General features: G+C 33.9%; 1 protein-coding gene and 1 pseudogene across 1 annotated transcript in view; one reads left to right on the top strand and one right to left on the bottom strand.

Moving 5' to 3' along the window:
- Window positions 1–19,400, top strand: part of HFM1 (helicase for meiosis 1) — an 86,523-nt gene that overhangs the window by 32,767 nt on the left and 34,356 nt on the right. Inside the window, exons 18-24 of the mRNA XM_008154712.3 lie at window positions 477–524; window positions 3,171–3,251; window positions 7,911–8,002; window positions 9,895–10,001; window positions 10,097–10,144; window positions 16,356–16,453; window positions 16,536–16,667. Of these exons, the coding sequence (XP_008152934.2) occupies window positions 477–524; window positions 3,171–3,251; window positions 7,911–8,002; window positions 9,895–10,001; window positions 10,097–10,144; window positions 16,356–16,453; window positions 16,536–16,667 (606 nt within the window). The remainder of the gene's footprint in view (window positions 1–476; window positions 525–3,170; window positions 3,252–7,910; window positions 8,003–9,894; window positions 10,002–10,096; window positions 10,145–16,355; window positions 16,454–16,535; window positions 16,668–19,400) is intronic.
- On the bottom strand, window positions 6,200–6,478 carry LOC114227465 (small nuclear ribonucleoprotein E-like; annotated as a pseudogene).

Genomic DNA, 19,400 nt, shown 5'->3' with positions numbered 1-19,400 from the left:
GAACCAGCATTCATATCAAAGTATATAGTACTACCGTTGCTGCTGGAATTTTCATTCTGCTTCTAACAGTAACACACATCTGGTTATGTTGCTTCTAGAGGGTTCTTTCATGTGGTACGGGTTATAAAATAAAAATACTTGAGATTGTTAAATATCAAATTAAAACCTGATTTGTTGAAATACCATTCTAAGGGATACAGGTTCAAAACATTCAGATCTCTAAGGAAAAATATTATGTAGAGTATTCCAAGTCACTGTTATACAATCAAGTAAAAGATAAGCCATTTGATATTGAAAGAATTTCAACACTGGTTATTGTGTATAGATGTAAGCTTTGTTTAAAATCATAAGCTATTTTTTAATTTAATATTTAATTGGACTACACTTTTCTAGTTAACTAGGGTATAAACTGAGCCTATAAAGATGAATTCAGTCCATTCTATTTTATTTTTCACACATTTTCATAACTTATACAGGTTTTGCATCTGGTTTGAACAAAGATGGAATTGAAGCAAAATTACAAGGTTAGATGTATTTCCTCTAAAAAATTATATTCTATAAACTTTAATGAAAAAGGTCAGTTATTGTGAAAGTAAGAATACTCTTTGGGAATTATTTTTTTTAAAGTAACCTATTGTTTGAAGAAAAAAAAAACATGAGTTATTTCTTTTCACACCAAAATAAAGTTCAGCACATATACCTTTTTCTTAATTAATCTATGTATTAATTCCATCAGAATATCTTCCTTTCTATAATATGTTAACCTGGTTTTTTTTTTAAATGACTCTGGTCTTTGAAAATGTTGCATATAGACACAACTCTTTATTTTTCTTTTCTTGTTTAATTTTGATTGAAAATACAAGCCTAGCTTGATTATGGGCTTCTTATTCTAATTTGTGCTAACGATGTGTTCCTATCAAACCCCAGCTTTATTTTTTAGTCACTTAGTATTTCATTAACTATCTTTTAAAATATCAGATTATTGAGCATTTATTAGGATTAGAAATCTAAAAAATGCCTACCTCTTCATTGTATTGTAACTTTTTCAATGAAAGGAAAAAAATGTTAGATTCACTAAAAATATTTAGCCAATTTTAATTTATCCTCTACTTGGGTGTACATATATGGCAAATAAAAATACAGAGAAGAGATAAAGAGGAAACAGTAAAATTGTATTGCTTAAGGAATAAATATATTGTTGAAAGATGGTGATAAGCATTAACATATACTTATAACACTGTTGAGAAACAGATCTATAAAGTAGTTATATTATCCTTTATTTGTTGACCAATTTTGTAATGGAGTTTTTAAAGCATATATCGTAATTATAGTGATGAAATACACACAAGAAATCATAGAGCCCAAGAAATATCTTGCTATATTCTGATAACTGTAATGATTTAACTTTTGTTAAATTGGCAGAATCACAATTTATATTTGCCTTATCTTCAGTCATTATAGGGTAGCTAAGTTTTGTCTATATTTGAACTGAATATAATGTTTTGGTATCCTTGGAAGTCTGCCTTAATTCTCTTAAGAAGGGTCCTTAGCATATAATGTGCTGTGTCTAAATTTGGTTATACTTTCTTGCTCAATTTCTTCCAGTAGCTCCCCATCACTCTTAGAATAAAATACATACTTTCACCAGAGCCCACAAAGTCCTACTTGATATCTTGCTGCCTATTTCTCTGACTTTATCTCTTGTTATTTCCTCTCTTTTATTCTACTCTCTTTCCCAGTTGGCTCCTTTGCTGTTCCTTAAACATGCCAAACTTGTTTCCACTTTAGGTTTTTTACTATCTGTTCCTTATTCTTGGAATACTTCTCACATATTTTACATGGCCTGCACCTTCCTTTCATTAGGTCTTTGTCCAAATAATCTGCTGCTCAAAGTGTTTCTCCTGGACTACTAGTACTTTAGTTAAACCTACCCTTAAGAGGGGAAGGCAAAATGATTTCCATGTTGTTATTGCTATTTTTGTGTTCTTAGGAAAGCTGATATGTTTATGTATGTTGAAAATTAGGATGACTATATCCTTACTTTATATCGGAAATTATGTAGCTTTATATCAGAAATACACATAAGCTTTAGTTAAAAGCTAAAATCTATAATTCGCTAGGTCCTTTCTCAGCTTTATTTTCCTTCATAGTACCTTTCAATATCTGAAACTGTATTATTTATTATTTGTGTATTGATTGCTTTCTTCATTAAAAAGTTCTATAGAGAAGGAACCTTGTCTTGCCCACTGCTATAAATCTGAACTTTAGAATAGTGCTCAGCATTAGCAAGCATTCTTCTTTAGCTGATTAATTTTCTGAAGGTTAAATTAATAGTGGGTAATTAAGAAAATTAGCAAAACCTTCAAAAGCCTTACTTAACAGAACAATTAAAATGATCAAGCTGCCTAAGCTTGAACAGGTTGTGGCAATCCCGGTCTCTGCTCTGAACTGTTTCCAGTCTCCTGGGCCTTTATAGCAATGGGACAGAGAGGGCACTCTAAGCAGCGGCCTACTGCTCTGATCCCCATCCATCAGTGCGAGTGACTTGCATTGCTTCCTATCAGAGGTTCCTTCCAAGTAGTGATAGTGCCATATTCAGATAAATACCAAAAGCATCAGTTAAAATAATCATAAGTGGTTGCCTTAAGAGTGGCAAACTCAGAGGAGGGGAAAGACTGGTGTTTTTTGGAACAATCTTTTAGAACTGTTTGACTCTATACTTTGTGTGTATATATCTTTGATAAAAGTTAAAAAAGGAAACCACTGCCTTATTTAAAGTCATATAACAAAGTGGTTACTTAGACCTACAGCAAGTTACTTAGCCTATTTTTCAGTTTCTAACTTGTACAGGAAATAATATTAATACACCTACCTTATTGTGTTATTTTGAGGATTAAATGAAATAATACATATATATTATTTTAAAAGCTCCAAGTTGTAAATGCTATTTTATCACTTGTTATTTGTATTATTGTTACTATTAGAAAATCTTTTTAGCATATTATCAACTCTTTTATTAAAATGAGCTTTTTATTACCACTTAAGTAGGGATTACAGTTCTTCCCAGAACAATTACACAGAAACATAACTTTAGCATATTTAATAATAAATTTTATTTTGTGCTGCTTCCTTATTTTGCTAAAATAAAAATGTTTTCTACAATTTAACAGATTTATGTTTGAAGAATCTGAATGATTTATCATCTCTGGACTTAATAACGATGGATGAAGGTGTTAATTTCAAACCAACTGGTAACTTTTCCATCATTGCTAATAAATTTAACAATTGCTTGCCCTAGCCAGTTTCGCTCAGTGGATAGAGCACTGGCCCGCAGACTGATGTTCTCGGGTTTGATTCCTGTCAAAGGCATGTACCTTGGTTTCAGGCTCAATCTCAGCCCCAGTTGTGTGTGGGAGGCAACCACATCAATACATCTCTCTCACATGGATGTTTCTCTTTCTCTCTGTCTCTCCCCCTCCCTTCTACTCTCCCCCCCCCCCACCCCCGCACCCCCCCCCCAAAAAAAAATCAATGGATAAAGGTCCTCAGGTGAGGATTAACAAAACACACACACACACACACACACACACACACACACACAAACACACAAGAAAAACACAATTGCTTACTTAAGACTAAATACGAAATTTGTTCTACTAAACTTAGGTGATGGTAAAATTAAATTGTGATATCAATTCTCAACAGGGTATCATCAGTAATATGATAAATTTATACAAGAATCCTATTTATAAAATTACAGAGCTTCTTTTTGACCGGCATAGAATTTGTCTTCACCGAGTCTGGTAACTTTTAGCAGAGGAATGAAATGCTCAAATCTTTGGGTTGTTTCAAACTTGCTATAACTTGTAGATAATCTTTTCCCAGTTCTAAATTATTCAAACATTGATTACTTATGCTCTCACTTTCATTCTATTTAGAGTATAATAGAAAAGAGAAAGAATGTTTTATAGTTTTAGCACTCATGATTAGAAGTTTCTTGGGATGTAATATTGACTTCATTATTCCAGCATTTTAACATAAAATATGCAAATCTAGCTTATTTGCATATTTTATGAATTTTAAGAGGAATACATTACTGTACATGATGCCCATTTATCTGATCCTCCTCTGGGCCCAGGTTAGCCATGTATTTTGCCTTAAAAATATCTATTATGCAATGCCCAATCTTTGGACATTTTGTCCTTTGTGTTTATAACTCAGCAGCCTCTTGTTACACCCTCTGTCATCAAGCTACTTTAAAAAAAAACACGCAAAGTGTTATATGTATGTATGTACAGTTTTATGAGGAATTTAACATGTCTTTTTAACTGTGGTAGCATTTTTATTAGGATTATTATTTAGGTTAATGTTCTTGTTACAAGGTTGCATGGATTCTTTAGTTGTTTGCATCAGTACTTATTTCATAAACCCTGTTCTATTTAGTATGCAGTTCTACAGAATGCAAGAATTTATAGGAATGCATATATAGTATATTTTTAGGAGTTAAATATGTATGTAAGTATTCAAGAATACTATATATTTATTTAAGGCTAATAATTTTTATTAGCTTTGATTTGTAGTATTTTTATTATTAATCAGTTTGTTATATTTTTGTTTTTCTATTATGATTTCTTTTTTGACCTATGGATTATTTGCAACTATAGTTCCTAATTTCTGTACTTGCTTTTTTTAGTTGTCTTTTTTTTCTAAAAAGCTTTTTTTTTTTTATTACGGTACTTTGTGATCAGATAACATTTTTTGTATGATTATGATCTTTTGAAATTTGTTGTTACTTGGTTTATAGCCTAGTATGTGATCAGTTTTTGTAAATATTTTGTGTACTTATCCTTTTGGTTTTAAGCCCTCTTCTAGATAAATATCTTATTAGTTCTTTGATGCTTTATAAGAGATACTTCTTGTATTTCATTTAGCTATTTTAGTTGACTTTAGCAGGAGGGTTGATTCATACTTAGCCTGCCATTAATGTAGATGGACATTCTTATATAATATTTATAATAAATTCTTTTTTGTGATTTCTTGTTCCTACATATTACTAATATTTTCTTTTACCTTTTTCAGTATTTACTTTTAAAAAATATATTTTTATTGATTTCAGAGAGAAAGGAAGGGAGATAGAGATAGAAACATCAATGATGAGAGAGAATCATTGATCAGCTGCTTCCTGGGGATTGAGCCCACAACCCAGGCATGTGCCCTTGACCAGAATTGAACCTGGGACCCTTCAGTCCACAGGCCGGTGCTCTGTCCACTGAGTCAAACCAGCTAGGGCAGTATTTACTTTTTGTATTTAAATTCTTAGCCTCGGTGTTTTAATTCTGCTTCATACAGTTTTTTATTTTTAAATTTGTCACCATAGTACTGAAATATCTAGGCATTTTCATTTGTATGCTTATGTTCTTGTTGAGCTTTTTAGTTATTCTACCTGGTAATGTGTAAAAGAGAAGGGCTCAAAAGGCCAAGTCTTAGTTAGGGTTAACCTTCTTAAAATGGTATGTAACTGCAAGAGGCTTGAAAAGTTAATGAACTGGGTTGCATCTTGAACCTCTGTAGGAGGGAGGGTGAGAAGAAAGGAAAGAAAGATGGAAATTTTGCATTCCTAAAACTATTTGGCAAAGCTGATGGGGAATCTTTAAGTCAAAATTGCCCATCAGAGGAGTCCCTTGTCTTATGGGCCTACCTTAACATTCCTGCCATGCTCAGTCATTGGTTTGGAGCATCTTTGAGAAGTGTGATCTCAGTATGAACATGGTGATGGATTCAGAACATGGTAGCTGGGGTAATCTCCAGTAGGAGATGTGAGAGCTGCAGTCTCATGGCCTCTACCTCCACCCCAACCCCCAACTGTATAAATTTTATTTTGAATTATCCTGGATTTGCTACTATGAGAATATTAATCACTTAGCTATATTGATAGCAAAGTTGCCTCCTTATTTGTTTTCTTCACTTGCATATCTTTTTTCATTCTTTCTGTTTCTTCTACCTTGAGTCACTTTCTTCATGGCTTCCTTTCTATGTTATTTTTTTTTAATTCAATGTCATTTATTGTCATCTGGTAGTAACATAAGGGTATTGTAAGCCAATATGAATAAATGTGTAAGAACTATTCTCCCAATAAAGGACACCTAAAAAACACAAACTGTATTGTTTCTCAATAATTTCTCACTTCATTAAGTCATTTCTAGGTGGAGACACTTTGATGCAGAGTAATATTATCTCCTTTTAGCATGATCCGCTCTAGTTGTTTTCTTGACTTTGTTTTAGATTGAATCTCTTATGCATCTTCTACTATGAGGTTCATATACTCATCAAAACCAAAGATACAGGCTTCTATACACATATTCAATTGCTCATAAAACCACATCTAAATCTGAAATCTATTTTACAAATATCTGAAGATGGGGTTGATTGGCTGCACCAACCCCTTTCTACACTTTTGAACCTGGCCATGGTACGCCATGGTGGAAGCTAACAAAGACCACACTAAGCCACACGCTCCTTCAGAGAGCCACTTCTGGAATCTTTCTATGTTGTTTTATATTTTACGTAGGAAACCTTCATCCTTACTAAAAAGCCAGCAAGTATCAAGTCTTTTACCAAAACCTTTAATTTTCTCAAACAGGGATAGCCTATATTAATTTGTAAACACTTAAGATAAGAGCAGCATCTTTAAATATGCCCTAGTTATATTTAGTTTCCTTGATAACCATATTGTTGATATCTCACACACCGCTCTCAGAAGCATCATTTTATGAACCATTGAATTACTCACATTTTTGCTGAATATATTTACTAGGCTCCTAATTGAGAAAGTGGCTTTTAAGCTGCCCTTGTTATTTTTCTGTTCCTGTTTTCTGTACTATGAGTATCTAAGTCTAAAGGAATGTCAGTTTTTTCCCTTCTTCAGCAAAACCTGTAGTACATACATACATGTTAATCCTTTTCTTGAAAAGCAGTATGCCATTTTCCTGTTCCCAGCCATTTTCTGTTTCACATGGTTTGAAATTATTTGTAATGTTTTTGACAACTTAGAATTGAAACCAGTAGTCTTTTAAACAAATTCTATTTCATCAATTATTTACCCTCACTTAAACCCCCTACTCCAGTCAATCCAATGTTGTATTTCTAAAACAATTTATATTCTAACTCCAATTTAATTAAATTTTGCTCAAAAATTTTAAGTGGTACTCTTATTTTACAAATCAAATCCAAAATCTAAACTCCTTTAATAGCATTTCAGAGTTCTTTCAGGGCCTCTGTAAGTCTATCATTCATCATGTTTTGATAATGAAAGTGGGCAACATTTAATGTTAGACCCTATGCTAAATTCTCTACATGTATTATTGCATTTAATCTTTACAATAAACATATGAGATATTCTATTATTCCCACATTATGTAAAATAACCTGCATATGACCAAGCCATATGTTTATCAAGCCATACATCTCTCATAACAGTATTCTAATGATAATCTTTTTAACTTTTTTTTATTAGCAAATCTTGATCTTTCCTGATGTCATAATGGCTTCATATCCTTTCTGCCAAGGCATATTAGTTACTTTTAAGTCCTGCTCTAGACCCATTATCTCTAATTAGCCCATCCTACATTGACCATTCTCTTAAGTTTAATTTCCTCTGTATTTAAGTTTGTATATGTAAATGTTATCATTAATTGGACTTTGTTCTCTAGTCCAGTTATTTTTATCTGGTTGTCTACCTAGCCAACCTATAAGTTCAGAGAGTGCATCTTCTGGATTTGTTGGTGTATCTTTTGTTCTTGATGTAATTACAGGCACAGAATAGATGTTAAAGAAATGTTTATTAAACTCATGAAAAAGCAACTTGTTTCAGCTGATGGAGTAAATGTTTATTTTTCCATCTTTTACCACAGAGACCGGAAGGTTGATGGCTTGGTATTATATTACATTTGAAACAGTGAAGAAATTTTGTACAATTAGTGGAAAAGAAACTTTACTGGATCTGGTAAATAGATTTTCATTAGAAAATAAATACAGACTAATACAGTATAAAATAATATTGGGGAAGCAACTAATTAGTATATCATCTAATTTAAGAATAAATGAGCAGAAAAGAAAGCATTCTAATAGTGCTTATGTCTCCTCCATCCTTATGTACACTTAATCATGAGATATTCAATATTACGTCTTAGAATGTATTTTCAGTTGTATCTGTGTATCAGGGCTAAGAAAATTTATATACATACTCAAAGTAGGGCTGGCAGTAACCCTTCAACTTACACGAGAATGGCAATTACATTGGTAGTGGCTTCTAAGTGCAATATGTTGAGAAAGACCCCAAATGATGTGGCATGTCATATTAGGAAAGTCTGCTATGAGTGAGGGACAATAAGGGACACATGTGCTGCATATATGCAACTCTTCCCTAAACCTTTTGCAACAGAATAACAGTAACAGTAGAAATAGAATAGTATTGATGATGGACCAGAAAAAAAGAATTGATTGTAGGGAAATGGGAGTAAAAACAGGTTATACTAAGATATCAACAGTGGTGGCAACTTTGCAGCTATAGCAGTGAAGAGAGCCATAGTCATGTTGTTGGTACCTGGTAACTGTATTGGTGCTTTCTCCCTTTACTGGGGACATGACTATAAAACAAGGTATTTATATTTATTCTTAAATTTAAGCCTTTATTTTAATTTAAAATAAGTTGACTATTTTAATGGGGTTATTGTACTAAAAATAGCACAAAGATTGATGAAAAGTAGGCTTTATTTACATGTAAAATTATATTTAAGAAGAAATCAAGAGTAGAAAAATCTTCATGTTAACATTATTTCATCTGATTTTGAGTTCAGTACATGTGTAAGAGAATTAGAATAGGTATTAGTTTCATTTTACAGATGCAAGAAACCAAAGCAGAGAGAGTGCTTTGCTAAAAAGTCATCTGGCAGAACTATGATATCTAAAGCATTCTTTCTATTGCAAAGTTAGTCTCAATAGAGATAATGGTTTGCAAACTACAGAAGGGTGAATCTATCTATACTAATAAAGAGCTAATATGCTAGTGATCGTTATGCCAAAATGAGTAATGGCCAGGTCATTGGCATATTACCTGGGGCGTTGCTCCGGAGACAGGGCGGCCCTGAGGAGGCGGGAACATCCCATGCCAGAGAGGGCAGGGGTGAGAGCCCATAGCACCCCCCTCACCAGTCCTCCACCACCCATCGCTGGCACTCTGAGTGCCCCACAGCCCACCTGCCAGGGGAAGGAGCACAGCACAGCAGATGGGAGGATTTCACGCTCTCCTCTGGTGCCACGTTGCTCCAGAGATGGGGCAGAAGCGGGGAAGCGCCCCGAAAAGGCAGGACCAGCCTGAGGTGACTCGAGGCACTGAGGGCGGGGCTTGAAGCGGCCAGAGAAGGCCAGAGGGTTTGGGGCCTGGGCCAGGTGCACTGGAGCTCTGCATTGAGAAGTTCGGGTGTCAAGGCAGGGCTGCAGGTGGGTGGGCGGTGCCGTGCAAATTCGCACACTGGGCTCCTAGTAATAATATAATAGTAGTAATAAAAGTAGTATTAAGAGCAACATTTACTGAAGGCTTATTATGTGGTTGGTACTGGGTGAATATTTAAAATTTTATTTTGTTAATCTTTACAGTCTTAGTCCCAGTGTCTAGCACAATGTCTGACATATAACAAGTGTTTGTAAACTTTTGTTAATAAATGAATGAGTGAATGAATCCTGAAAGAAGCAAAATGTATAAAGCAAATTTTTAACTCTATTATGCCAAATGATAAAACTGTGATGTCCCAAGGCAACATGAGAAATAAGTATAGAGAAAGTGGATGACAGGAAAGAATGGACATAATTAAATGGACAAATGCTGAAATTTTATAGGTCAAAATGATAGCCAGCTGCACGGAATTTCTAGATGTACAATTAAGGATAAATGAAAAGAAAACTTTGAATACTTTGAACAAATGTTCAAATCGAATAACTATCAGGTACAGAAATTAAATATATTTTAAATAATTTTTAAAAGTTTTATTTTGTTAAAATAAGTAAAAATAAAAATTTTGCCTTGTGTTTTTATTTACAGATTTCCAATGGAAGGAAAAATTAAAACAAGAGAAATGAAAGTAAATTGGTAAAGATAATTCATTGTTGAATGTCTTAAAATACTGACTACCTGTTCATTATTCATATTTATACATTTTTTATAGTTTTAAAATTTATTTCACATTTTTCTCAGTACAAAAAAAGAACAGATTTACATAAAAATGAGTCAGAATGTAGGTGTGAAATTAATTTCTAAAAATTCAGACTTGAATTTAAACAGATGATTTGTGAAAAATTTTAATCAAGAAATATTTATTGAGGGTGTGTTCTGTTCAGGCAAGATATTTGATAGAAAGAAGATATGCTTATCATCAGGAGCGTTTAAGTTAGCTTGAATGAGAACCATACGTATAAAAATAATGGACAGTATGAAAACACATGTAATAAATGTCTGTTGAATGACAGTGGCATTCTGAGAGAGCAAAAGCATGGGTAAAGAAATGCATATATGACAATGAGATGAATAGTCTGCCAAGAATGGGAAGTTTATAATGAGAAGTTTAATTGGAAGAGTAGACAAATTACATTGTAAATTGTAGTGACTTTTACCCAGTTTACAATCATAAATGCAATGATGTGCTATGCCAACTGCTTGGTTTTCTGAATATTTAGATCTTAGTGTTAAAACTTTTTATTTCAAGTATACAGTTTCAGGTAAAAATGATTTTTGTATGTACTCAATTAAACCAGTTAGCTAAAGAAATTTTTTCCCTCCCTAGCTAGAGGAGGTCACTCCTTCTATGGGATATTTCATGATATCTCATTGAATTTTATCTCTCAAATACCTTGATGTCTCAGAAACAAACTTCTCCCCATTGTAAACAATTAATCAGGCTGACCTATAGCTTGGACAACAGAAGTTATTGTTCTGCTTCTTAGCTGTATTTCTCTAGAAATTCTAGTTCCTTAGAGATCATTATCTAACAATCCTCCCATTTTACAAATGAAGTAAGTGATGCTTCGAGAAGTTGTGACTTGCCTAAGGTTATGTTGCTATACTTGGGACTGAACTAGAACTAGAACCTAGATCTCTTGTTTTGTTTTTTTTCTGTAGCATCAGCTAACTGTTGAGTCAAATCAAGGTGTTTTTCCACAAGTATCTTCTTGAGAACTCCCTATTTGCAATTTTAATTTTATCTTGCCTTAAATTGGGTCAAACATTATTTTGATTGATTTAAAACTTAAACTTGATGACTTTATAATTGTTTTTATGCATTTAACAATTTTGTTTCCCATTATTGTTTCCCACCTTTATGCATCTACTTGAGTTTGGCCAGGGAGAGAGAATGTGTGTAGGACCTTTCTTATCCAGAATGTACAGTCTTTTGGTGGGTGATGATGGCTAATAGTTACCATTTTTATGTCTCCCACTCTTCCCTGTTACTTTGTTGAATTTCAGAAGTTAATCATCTTAATTTAAAATTTTTATCATTCAAGTTTCTGCCCTTTATTTTAAAGCTGTTTTTTATTTTTCATAACTTTAATTTCCAGGTCTTTTGCTTTCAGCCCTAGCTGTTTTCTTTAACTGACATTTTCCAGTGAACTCAGTATATATTTCCAAATCAGTGATTTCTTATTAATTTGTTTCTTGTTACTATATTTTGAAAGTAAGACATGGATTCATTTTTAAAGAGTCAAAAATAAAATTTATAAAGCGAAGACTAAGATCGCCCTTGACTACCCCCTATCTCTCTTCCCCAGAAGTAGTATGATGTAAATTTTTTCTGTTTATTTCCTTTCTATTTATTTCATACATATTAGTGTGCTAATAAACATTTGTAATATCTATATATAAGCAAGCTCATACTATAATTATTGACCTAGTAATGTCATAAATATTCTTTCTATATCAGTATGTACACATATCAACTTCATTTATTATAATAGCAATATATATTTTAATAGCAATGTATTCTATAGTATGAATATATTATAATTTTTAACCACTTCTTATTTGATGAATAGATAGTTTATAAATATTTGCTAGTAAATTGGTGCTGAAATGAACTTATACCATATTTTTCAAGGATTTCTGGGTAAAGGGTTTATACATGAAAAGAGTTAATGTATAATGCCAATTGCCTTTAAAAAGGCTTTTCTGACAGTTCCCATCCACAATGTAAAAAGAGTGACTATTTTCATACATTTTCCCAATACTGGTTTTGCATCTTTGACCTTTTGCCAATTGATGAGTAAAAAGTTATATTTTAAAATTAGGAGGGAATATACATAATTGGTTTTATGCAAAAGGGAATATGATTTTTATTCAGTTTGCAATCACAAATGCAATGATATGCTATGCCAAGTGCTTGGTTTAGGATATAGAAGAGAATGTTACTATTAGGAGGGAATAATTACTAGGAGGGAATATACATGTTATTAAATTGCTATAAAATCATCTTAGGAAGGTCTTTTATATCTTGTATTTCTTAGAATAGCTTCAAATACATCAAACAGCAATAAAATAAATAACAATAGCTTAAACAAGATAGACTACTTTTTTATCACAGAATAGATAACTCAAAGTAGAGAGTCTGAGGAAGAAATGGTGGCTTCATGGTGTTATCAGTACTTGGGTTCCTATCTTCTGTCCAGCCATTCCACACCTGACTTTTATTTCAAGGTCACTTCATTGTCCAAAAAGACTGCTAGAGCTATAGCCATTACATTTGAGTATCCTCTATTGGTTCAATAGACTTCTTGGAAGTCCCAAACTCACTTTTGCACCTAGTTCCATGGCTATGCCTACATGCAAAGGAGAATGGAAAATGTCTTAGTGGTATGTGCCTAGATTAAAACTGCGATTCTGCTTGTAAGAAGGAAAGTGAGAATAAATGTTAGTAGGAAAGCAGTCTCTACCTTGCATTCTAAAATCATAGGACTTTTCCTATCATTTATTCTAATACTTTAAAATCATTTTATTTTTATTTTTACTTGTAGGCTTTTCATAAGGCATCTGGAGTTAATTTTTATATATGGTATGAGTTAAGAATTAATTATATTTTGTCTCCCAAAGATAGTCAGGAGTATTTGATAAATATTTATTGTTAGTCTATTTATTTTGTTGCTGTGACAATACCACATTGTTTTATTTACCCTTCTTTTATTGCATGTTTTGTTATCTGGAAAGGCAAGTCCTTCCTTATTGTTCTGTAAAAGATGTTTTGGTCTATTACTGTAGTTTTCTCCCTATGATCATTATGAACTTTAGATCCCTATGGACTTTATTTTTATTATTATTATTTTAATCCTCACTGGAGGATATGTTTTTCATTGATTCTGGAGAGAAAAAAAGGGAGAAGGAGAGATAGAGACATCATCTATTGCTTACCTCCTGCACCCAACCCCTTCTGGGGATTGAACCTGCAACCTAGGTATGTGCCCTGATTGGGAATTGAACCCACTATCCTTCACTGCATGGGATGATGCTCCAACCAACTGAGCCACACTTGCCAGGGCTAGATCCCTATGAACTTTAGAGTCAGTTCATCAAGGTTTATAAAAAGTCCTGTTGAAATTGGCTTTATAGATTAGTTTGGGGAAGAATTCTTCTTACAGTTTTGAAATCTTTCTATTTAGGTATATGGTCTCTCTTTATCCATTCAGATTTTTATGTCTTCCTGTGGTATTTTATATTTAATTATTTAGGATTTATATCTCTTGTTAGGTTTATTTATTGGCATTTTATGTAGTTTGATAGTGTGAACAGAGTCCTTTTTTAAAATATGTATTCTTTAATTGATTTCAGAGAGAAGAAGGAAGAGGGAGAGAGGGATAGAAACATCAGTGATAAGCCCTGGCCAGCACATTCAGTGGTTAGAGCATTTGCCTACAGATTTGATTCCTGGTCAAGGGCACATGCCTAAGTTGCAGGTTCGATCCCTAACCCGGGTTGGGGTGTGTTCAGGAGGCAACCAATAAACGTGTCTCTCTCACATTGATGTGTTTTTTTCTCTCTCTCTCCCCCTCCCTTCCATTCTCTCTAGAAATCAATGGAAAAAAATATCCTCACTCTTTGGGTGAGGACTTAAAAAAAAAAGAAACACCAATGATGAGAGAGAATCATTGATTGGCGTCTCCTCATGCCCCCCACTGGCGATTAAGCCTACAACCCAGGCATGTGCCCTGACCAGGAATCAAACCATGACCTCCTGGTTCACGGGTCAACGCTCAATCACTGAGAACACTGGCCAGGCCAGCATCCTTTTTTAAATTGAATAACATATAACGTTGCATTTTATAAATCATTCATTGATGATATATAGGAAGGCTACTGTTTTTTGAATTTTGATTGTTTTATTTGGCTATCTCGCTGAACTGTCAACAGTACTAATAGTTCTTAAGTTGGTTTGCTGGAAGTTCCTAGATAGACAATCATTGTATCTATATAAAGAGTGATTTCTAATAGTTACTTTTATTTTCTTGATTTCTAGTTTGTTTGTTTTTTTACTCTGTTTTCCTTAACTTGTAGATGAAAACTTGTCTTATTACTGTTTTTAGTGGTCAAGTTTCCAATGTTTCACCACGAAGGGATTTCTCACACTTTTTGGATTAGGTTCTGGGATCCATCAACCTCCTCCTCACTTATTTGTAAAAACAGGTTTGGGTTCAGGGTAGAGAAGCAGCAACCCCTTTTAGTTCACCACAGTTACTGGATCTGAAAGTTGGGTTTCTCTAAAATTTCTTTTATGTTCTTTGTTTTTTACAGTGTTTCTAACTTTTATTGAGTCAATTTTTGTTAATTTATATGTTCCTGAGATATCATTCATTTCATCTACCTTGCTAGTTTTATGGCATAAAGTTTTGTTCTCTAATAAGTTTAAATGTTCCTCTAGATATATAATGTCTCCTTTCTAGTTTCTAAAAACTAGTTTGTGTCCTTCTCTTTTTCATAATCAGATTTGCAAGAGGTTTCTATATTATAATCTTCTTGTATTTAAATCCTTAGCCTCGGTGTTTTAATTCTGCTTCATACAGTTTTTTATTTTTAAATTTGTCATCATAGTACTGAAATATCTAGGCATTTTCATTTGTATGCTTATGAGGAACAGAGAGGGAGAAAGAAATAGAAACATCAATGATGAGAGAGAATCATTGATTGGCTGCCTCTTACACATCCCACACTGGGGATCGAACCTGCAACCCAGACTTGTGCCCTGACCGGGAATCGGACCGTGACCTCCTGGTTCATAGGTCAATGCTCAATCACTGAGCCACCGCAGCCGGGCTATATTGTAATCTTTTTAAGCCATTTATTTTCTGAATACAGGCAGGCAGTTTGTTGATGTTTGCAATTGACTATGTTAAATAGTTCTATTCACTTTAATTGATTTTTTTATCTTTTGCTTTCTATTATTTTCTATTTCACTAATTTCTGATTTTGTCTTTATTTTCTTCCTTCTACCTTCTTTTTAATTGTACATTTGCTCCATTTGTTTTGTTTTTCTTATTTTCTATAAAATAAAAAAAATAAAATAAAATAAAATATTTAAGACTACAAATTTTCTAGAAAATACCCCCCAAGAGAGTAATACTAGAGAGTCTAATAATTTTAATTATATCCATAGAGTTAATTGTGTATCAATGTCTGGTTAGATAAGTAAATAGTAGAAACAAGTAGCAAAAAACCTGGGATATAGGCACAGTGGATGGTAGCTCCTTTTTTCCCCTTTTACTAAACAGCTCTCAAATTTTGTAGCCAAGCAGCTGCTGATTTATAATGAACTAATATGATACTGACCTTCATATGTTGAACAGAATCATCAGCACCTAACATTATGCTTATTATTCATAGGCATTTAATAAATATTTGTTGATTATACAGTTTGTATTGTTTTTATATAATACTTACATATAATAAAACCCAAAGACAGAACTGTATTGAAGGAGAATATGACAAATAGTTTAGATGTGTTGAGGTTAAAGAAAAAGCCTAAGTGACAGTGCCCTATTAGCATTAGAAATTTATCAATCTAGAGATAATGAAAGTCTTGAGAAGAAAAGAGATTTTTGAAAGAAAGGTGAATAAAGAAGAGAAGGGAAGTGAGAACTGAATTTTTGGATATTGGGGAAAAGAAGTAAAAAATACTTGCAACAATAATGATATAAAATATAGATCATGTAGTGTTACAGAAATAAAGGCAAAGAGGAATTTTAAAAAGGGATACTTCAGTCAATGATGTCAAATACTGTGAGATAATAATTTTTAAAAGTAAATAATGATTTTTTTTCCTCCCCAGTCTTATTCAGGCTCAGTTAGGATGCATTCCCATACAAGACTTTTCTTTGACACAAGATACCTCAAAGATTTTCAGAAGTGGCTCACGAATTACAAGATGTATGTTACAGGATTCTTGTATTTTCAATATTTTTTCAGTTAACTAGTGTACTAAATTTAATATTGGAAACTTTTTTTTTAGGGTTGTCAGAGTTTGTGGCTCTTCAAGAAAAGAAGTTTGCCGTACTATTGAACAGTTTGATTTTAGCTAAATGTTTTCGATGTAAACTTTGGGAAAATTCTCTGCATGTATCCAAACAGCTGGAAAAAATTGGTAGGTACTGAATACAGGCAGGCAGTTTATCGATGTTTGCTATTTATTTTGTATTTTGCTGTTAGGAAAATTATTCTATGATGATTATAGACCTATAAAGGAAAACTATGTTTATAGGCCTAAATGAGGTACTATACTTTACTCGTCTTGAAAGTCTGATTTTTATTTACTCTGGCTTAAAGGATTCCATTTTAAATTAATTAGGAAACCCAATAAAAACTATTGCTCTTATTTTTAAATTTGTTTTCAAATCAAAAGTGAAATTTTGTTTTAGTGACTAGGTAACTATGAATTGCTCTCTCTTCCATTTTTATGACTATTTTGTTTTTTTGGGTTTTTGTGTGTGTGTTTTTCTGTTCATCAGATTTTTAATCACTTGATTTTTAGATTCACTTGTTGATAGATATGTATTTGTTGTTCATAATTTTTATCTTTACCTTTTTCTTCTTCTTAAAGAAGGTATTTGTTGTTCATAATTTTTATCTTTACCTTTTTCTTCTTCTTAGATTCACTTGTTGATAGATATGTATTTGTTGTTCATAATTTTTATCTTTACCTTTTTTTCTTCTTCTTGCTAGTTTTATGGCATAAAGTTTTGTTCTCTAATAAGTTTAAATGTTCCTCTAAATATATAATGTCTCCTTTCTAGTTTAAAGGTATTCTTTAAGAAGAGGTTTCCTCTTCTTAAAGAATACCTTTAAGCATTTCATATAATACTGGTTTGGTGGTGATGAACTCCTTTAGCCTTTTCTTATCTGTGAAGCTCTTTATCTGACCTTCAATTCTGAATGATAGCTTTGCTGGGTAGAGTAATCTTGGTTGTAGGTTCTTGCTATTCATCACTTTGAATATTTATTGCCACTCCCATCTGGCCTGCATAGTTTCTGTTGAGAAATCTGCTGACAATTGTATGGGTGCTCCCTTGTAGGTAATTAACTGTTTTTCTCTTGCTGCTTTTAATATTCTCTCTTTGTCTTTTGGTCTTGGCATTGTAATTATGCTGTGTCTTGGTGTGGTCCTCTTTGGATTCCTTTTGTTTGGGATTCTCTGCACTTCCTGGATTTGTAAGTCTATTTCTTTCACCAGGTGGGGGAAGTTTTCTGTCATTATTTCTTTAAATAGATTTTCAGTATCTTGCTCTCTCTCTTCTTCTGGCACCACCCATTATTCTGATGTTGGTACGCTTGAAGTTGTCCCAAAGGCTTCTTACACTATCTTCAAATTTTTGGATTCCTTTTTTCTTTTTGCTTTTCCGGTTGAGTGTTTTTTGCTTCTTTGTATTTCAAATCTTAGACTTGATTCTTGCGTTCCTCTAGTCTGCTGTTGGGTCTCTGTATAATATTTTTTATTTTAGTCAGTGTATGTTTAATTTCTAGTTGGTCCTTTTTCATATCCTCAAGGGTCTCGCTAAATTTATCAGCCTTTTCTAGGAAATTCTTGAAAAACCTTATAACCGTGGTTTTGAACTCTATATCCAGTCATTTGTTTTCCTTCATTTCTTTCGTTTGTGATCTGTTTCTTTGTCTCTGCATTTCGCTGCTTCCCTGAGTTGGTAGGGTAGCTTTGTGTGCTAGGTGTCCTATATGGCCCAGTGGCTCGGCCTCCCCAGTTACCTGAGGTGGACACTCTTGGTGCACCCCTTTGTGGACTGTGTGTACAGCCTTGTTGTAGTTAAGTCTTGATTGTTGTTGGTATCACTGGAAGGAATTGACCTCCAGGCCAACTGGCTGTGAGTATCAGCTGTGTCTATGCTGGGAGAACTTTTGTGCTGGAGACAGCCTTATGAGACAAGACTTGCAAAATTGCAAAAGCCTCTGTCCTCAGCTTGGATGGGGTGGAGTCTCAGAGCTGAGCAGACAGTCTTGGCCTCCCATCAGCCCTGCCATACGAGGCCCCTGGGTCTCAGTGTCCCTCAGTAATCGCTGCAAACACCTCTAAGAGTAAGCCGCTCTCGAGTTTCACCCACTACCAGACAGTCCAGTTTCTCCCACAATGAATCTGGATTCCCAGATTCTCGTCCAGAACTGGAGTTCAGCGCAGTGGGGAGCTTCCGTTTCCCATCCGCTAGAGAAAGCCAGCAGCGCACTCAGCAGTCAGTCCTCTCTTCGCACACTCATGCGCGCGCCTCCAGACCTTTGCTTTTCGCGGCTCCCCTGAGTTTCTCCCTGACAGTCCAGATTCCCCCCATATAAGCCTGGGTCCCCAGGGTCTCGCCCGGAACTGGGGTTCAGTGCAGTCGGAACTGAGGTTCAGCACAGTCGGGAGCTTTTGTCTCCTTCCCGCTAGAGAAAGCCAGCCAGGCACTCAGCCGCCCACGTGCGTATCTCCGTACCTCAGCCTTTTGTAGCTCCTCTGATTCTCCGTGTGCTTTCCTCTTTCCTTCTAGTTGTAGAATTTCCACTCAGCTAGCTTTCCTGTGGTTCTGGATGATGTTTGTTTTGTCTTTTAGTTGTAGTTTTCGACTATTTTGTTTTGATCTCAGTGACAAGGTACAGAGCTAGCAGTCTTGGCCATTCCTAATTCATTATAGAAAATTATACCACTTATTTATATCTCAACTTTATTTTTTTCAATAACAGCATGATATTAGTACTAATCTTCATGAAGATTCTGAAGACAAAATATTATGCCTGATTATTTCCTGTTTATTGGGATCTAGTTCAGCGTGTGAACTGAAAAACTCTAGAGGGGAACTTTTACAAAGACTGGGATATGACTAAAGCACTCTGGAGT

This window comes from Eptesicus fuscus, chromosome 9 (assembly GCF_027574615.1).
Source record: "Eptesicus fuscus isolate TK198812 chromosome 9, DD_ASM_mEF_20220401, whole genome shotgun sequence".
NCBI lineage: Eukaryota > Metazoa > Chordata > Mammalia > Chiroptera > Vespertilionidae > Eptesicus > Eptesicus fuscus.
This window is presented reverse-complemented; position numbering and strand designations above follow the sequence as displayed.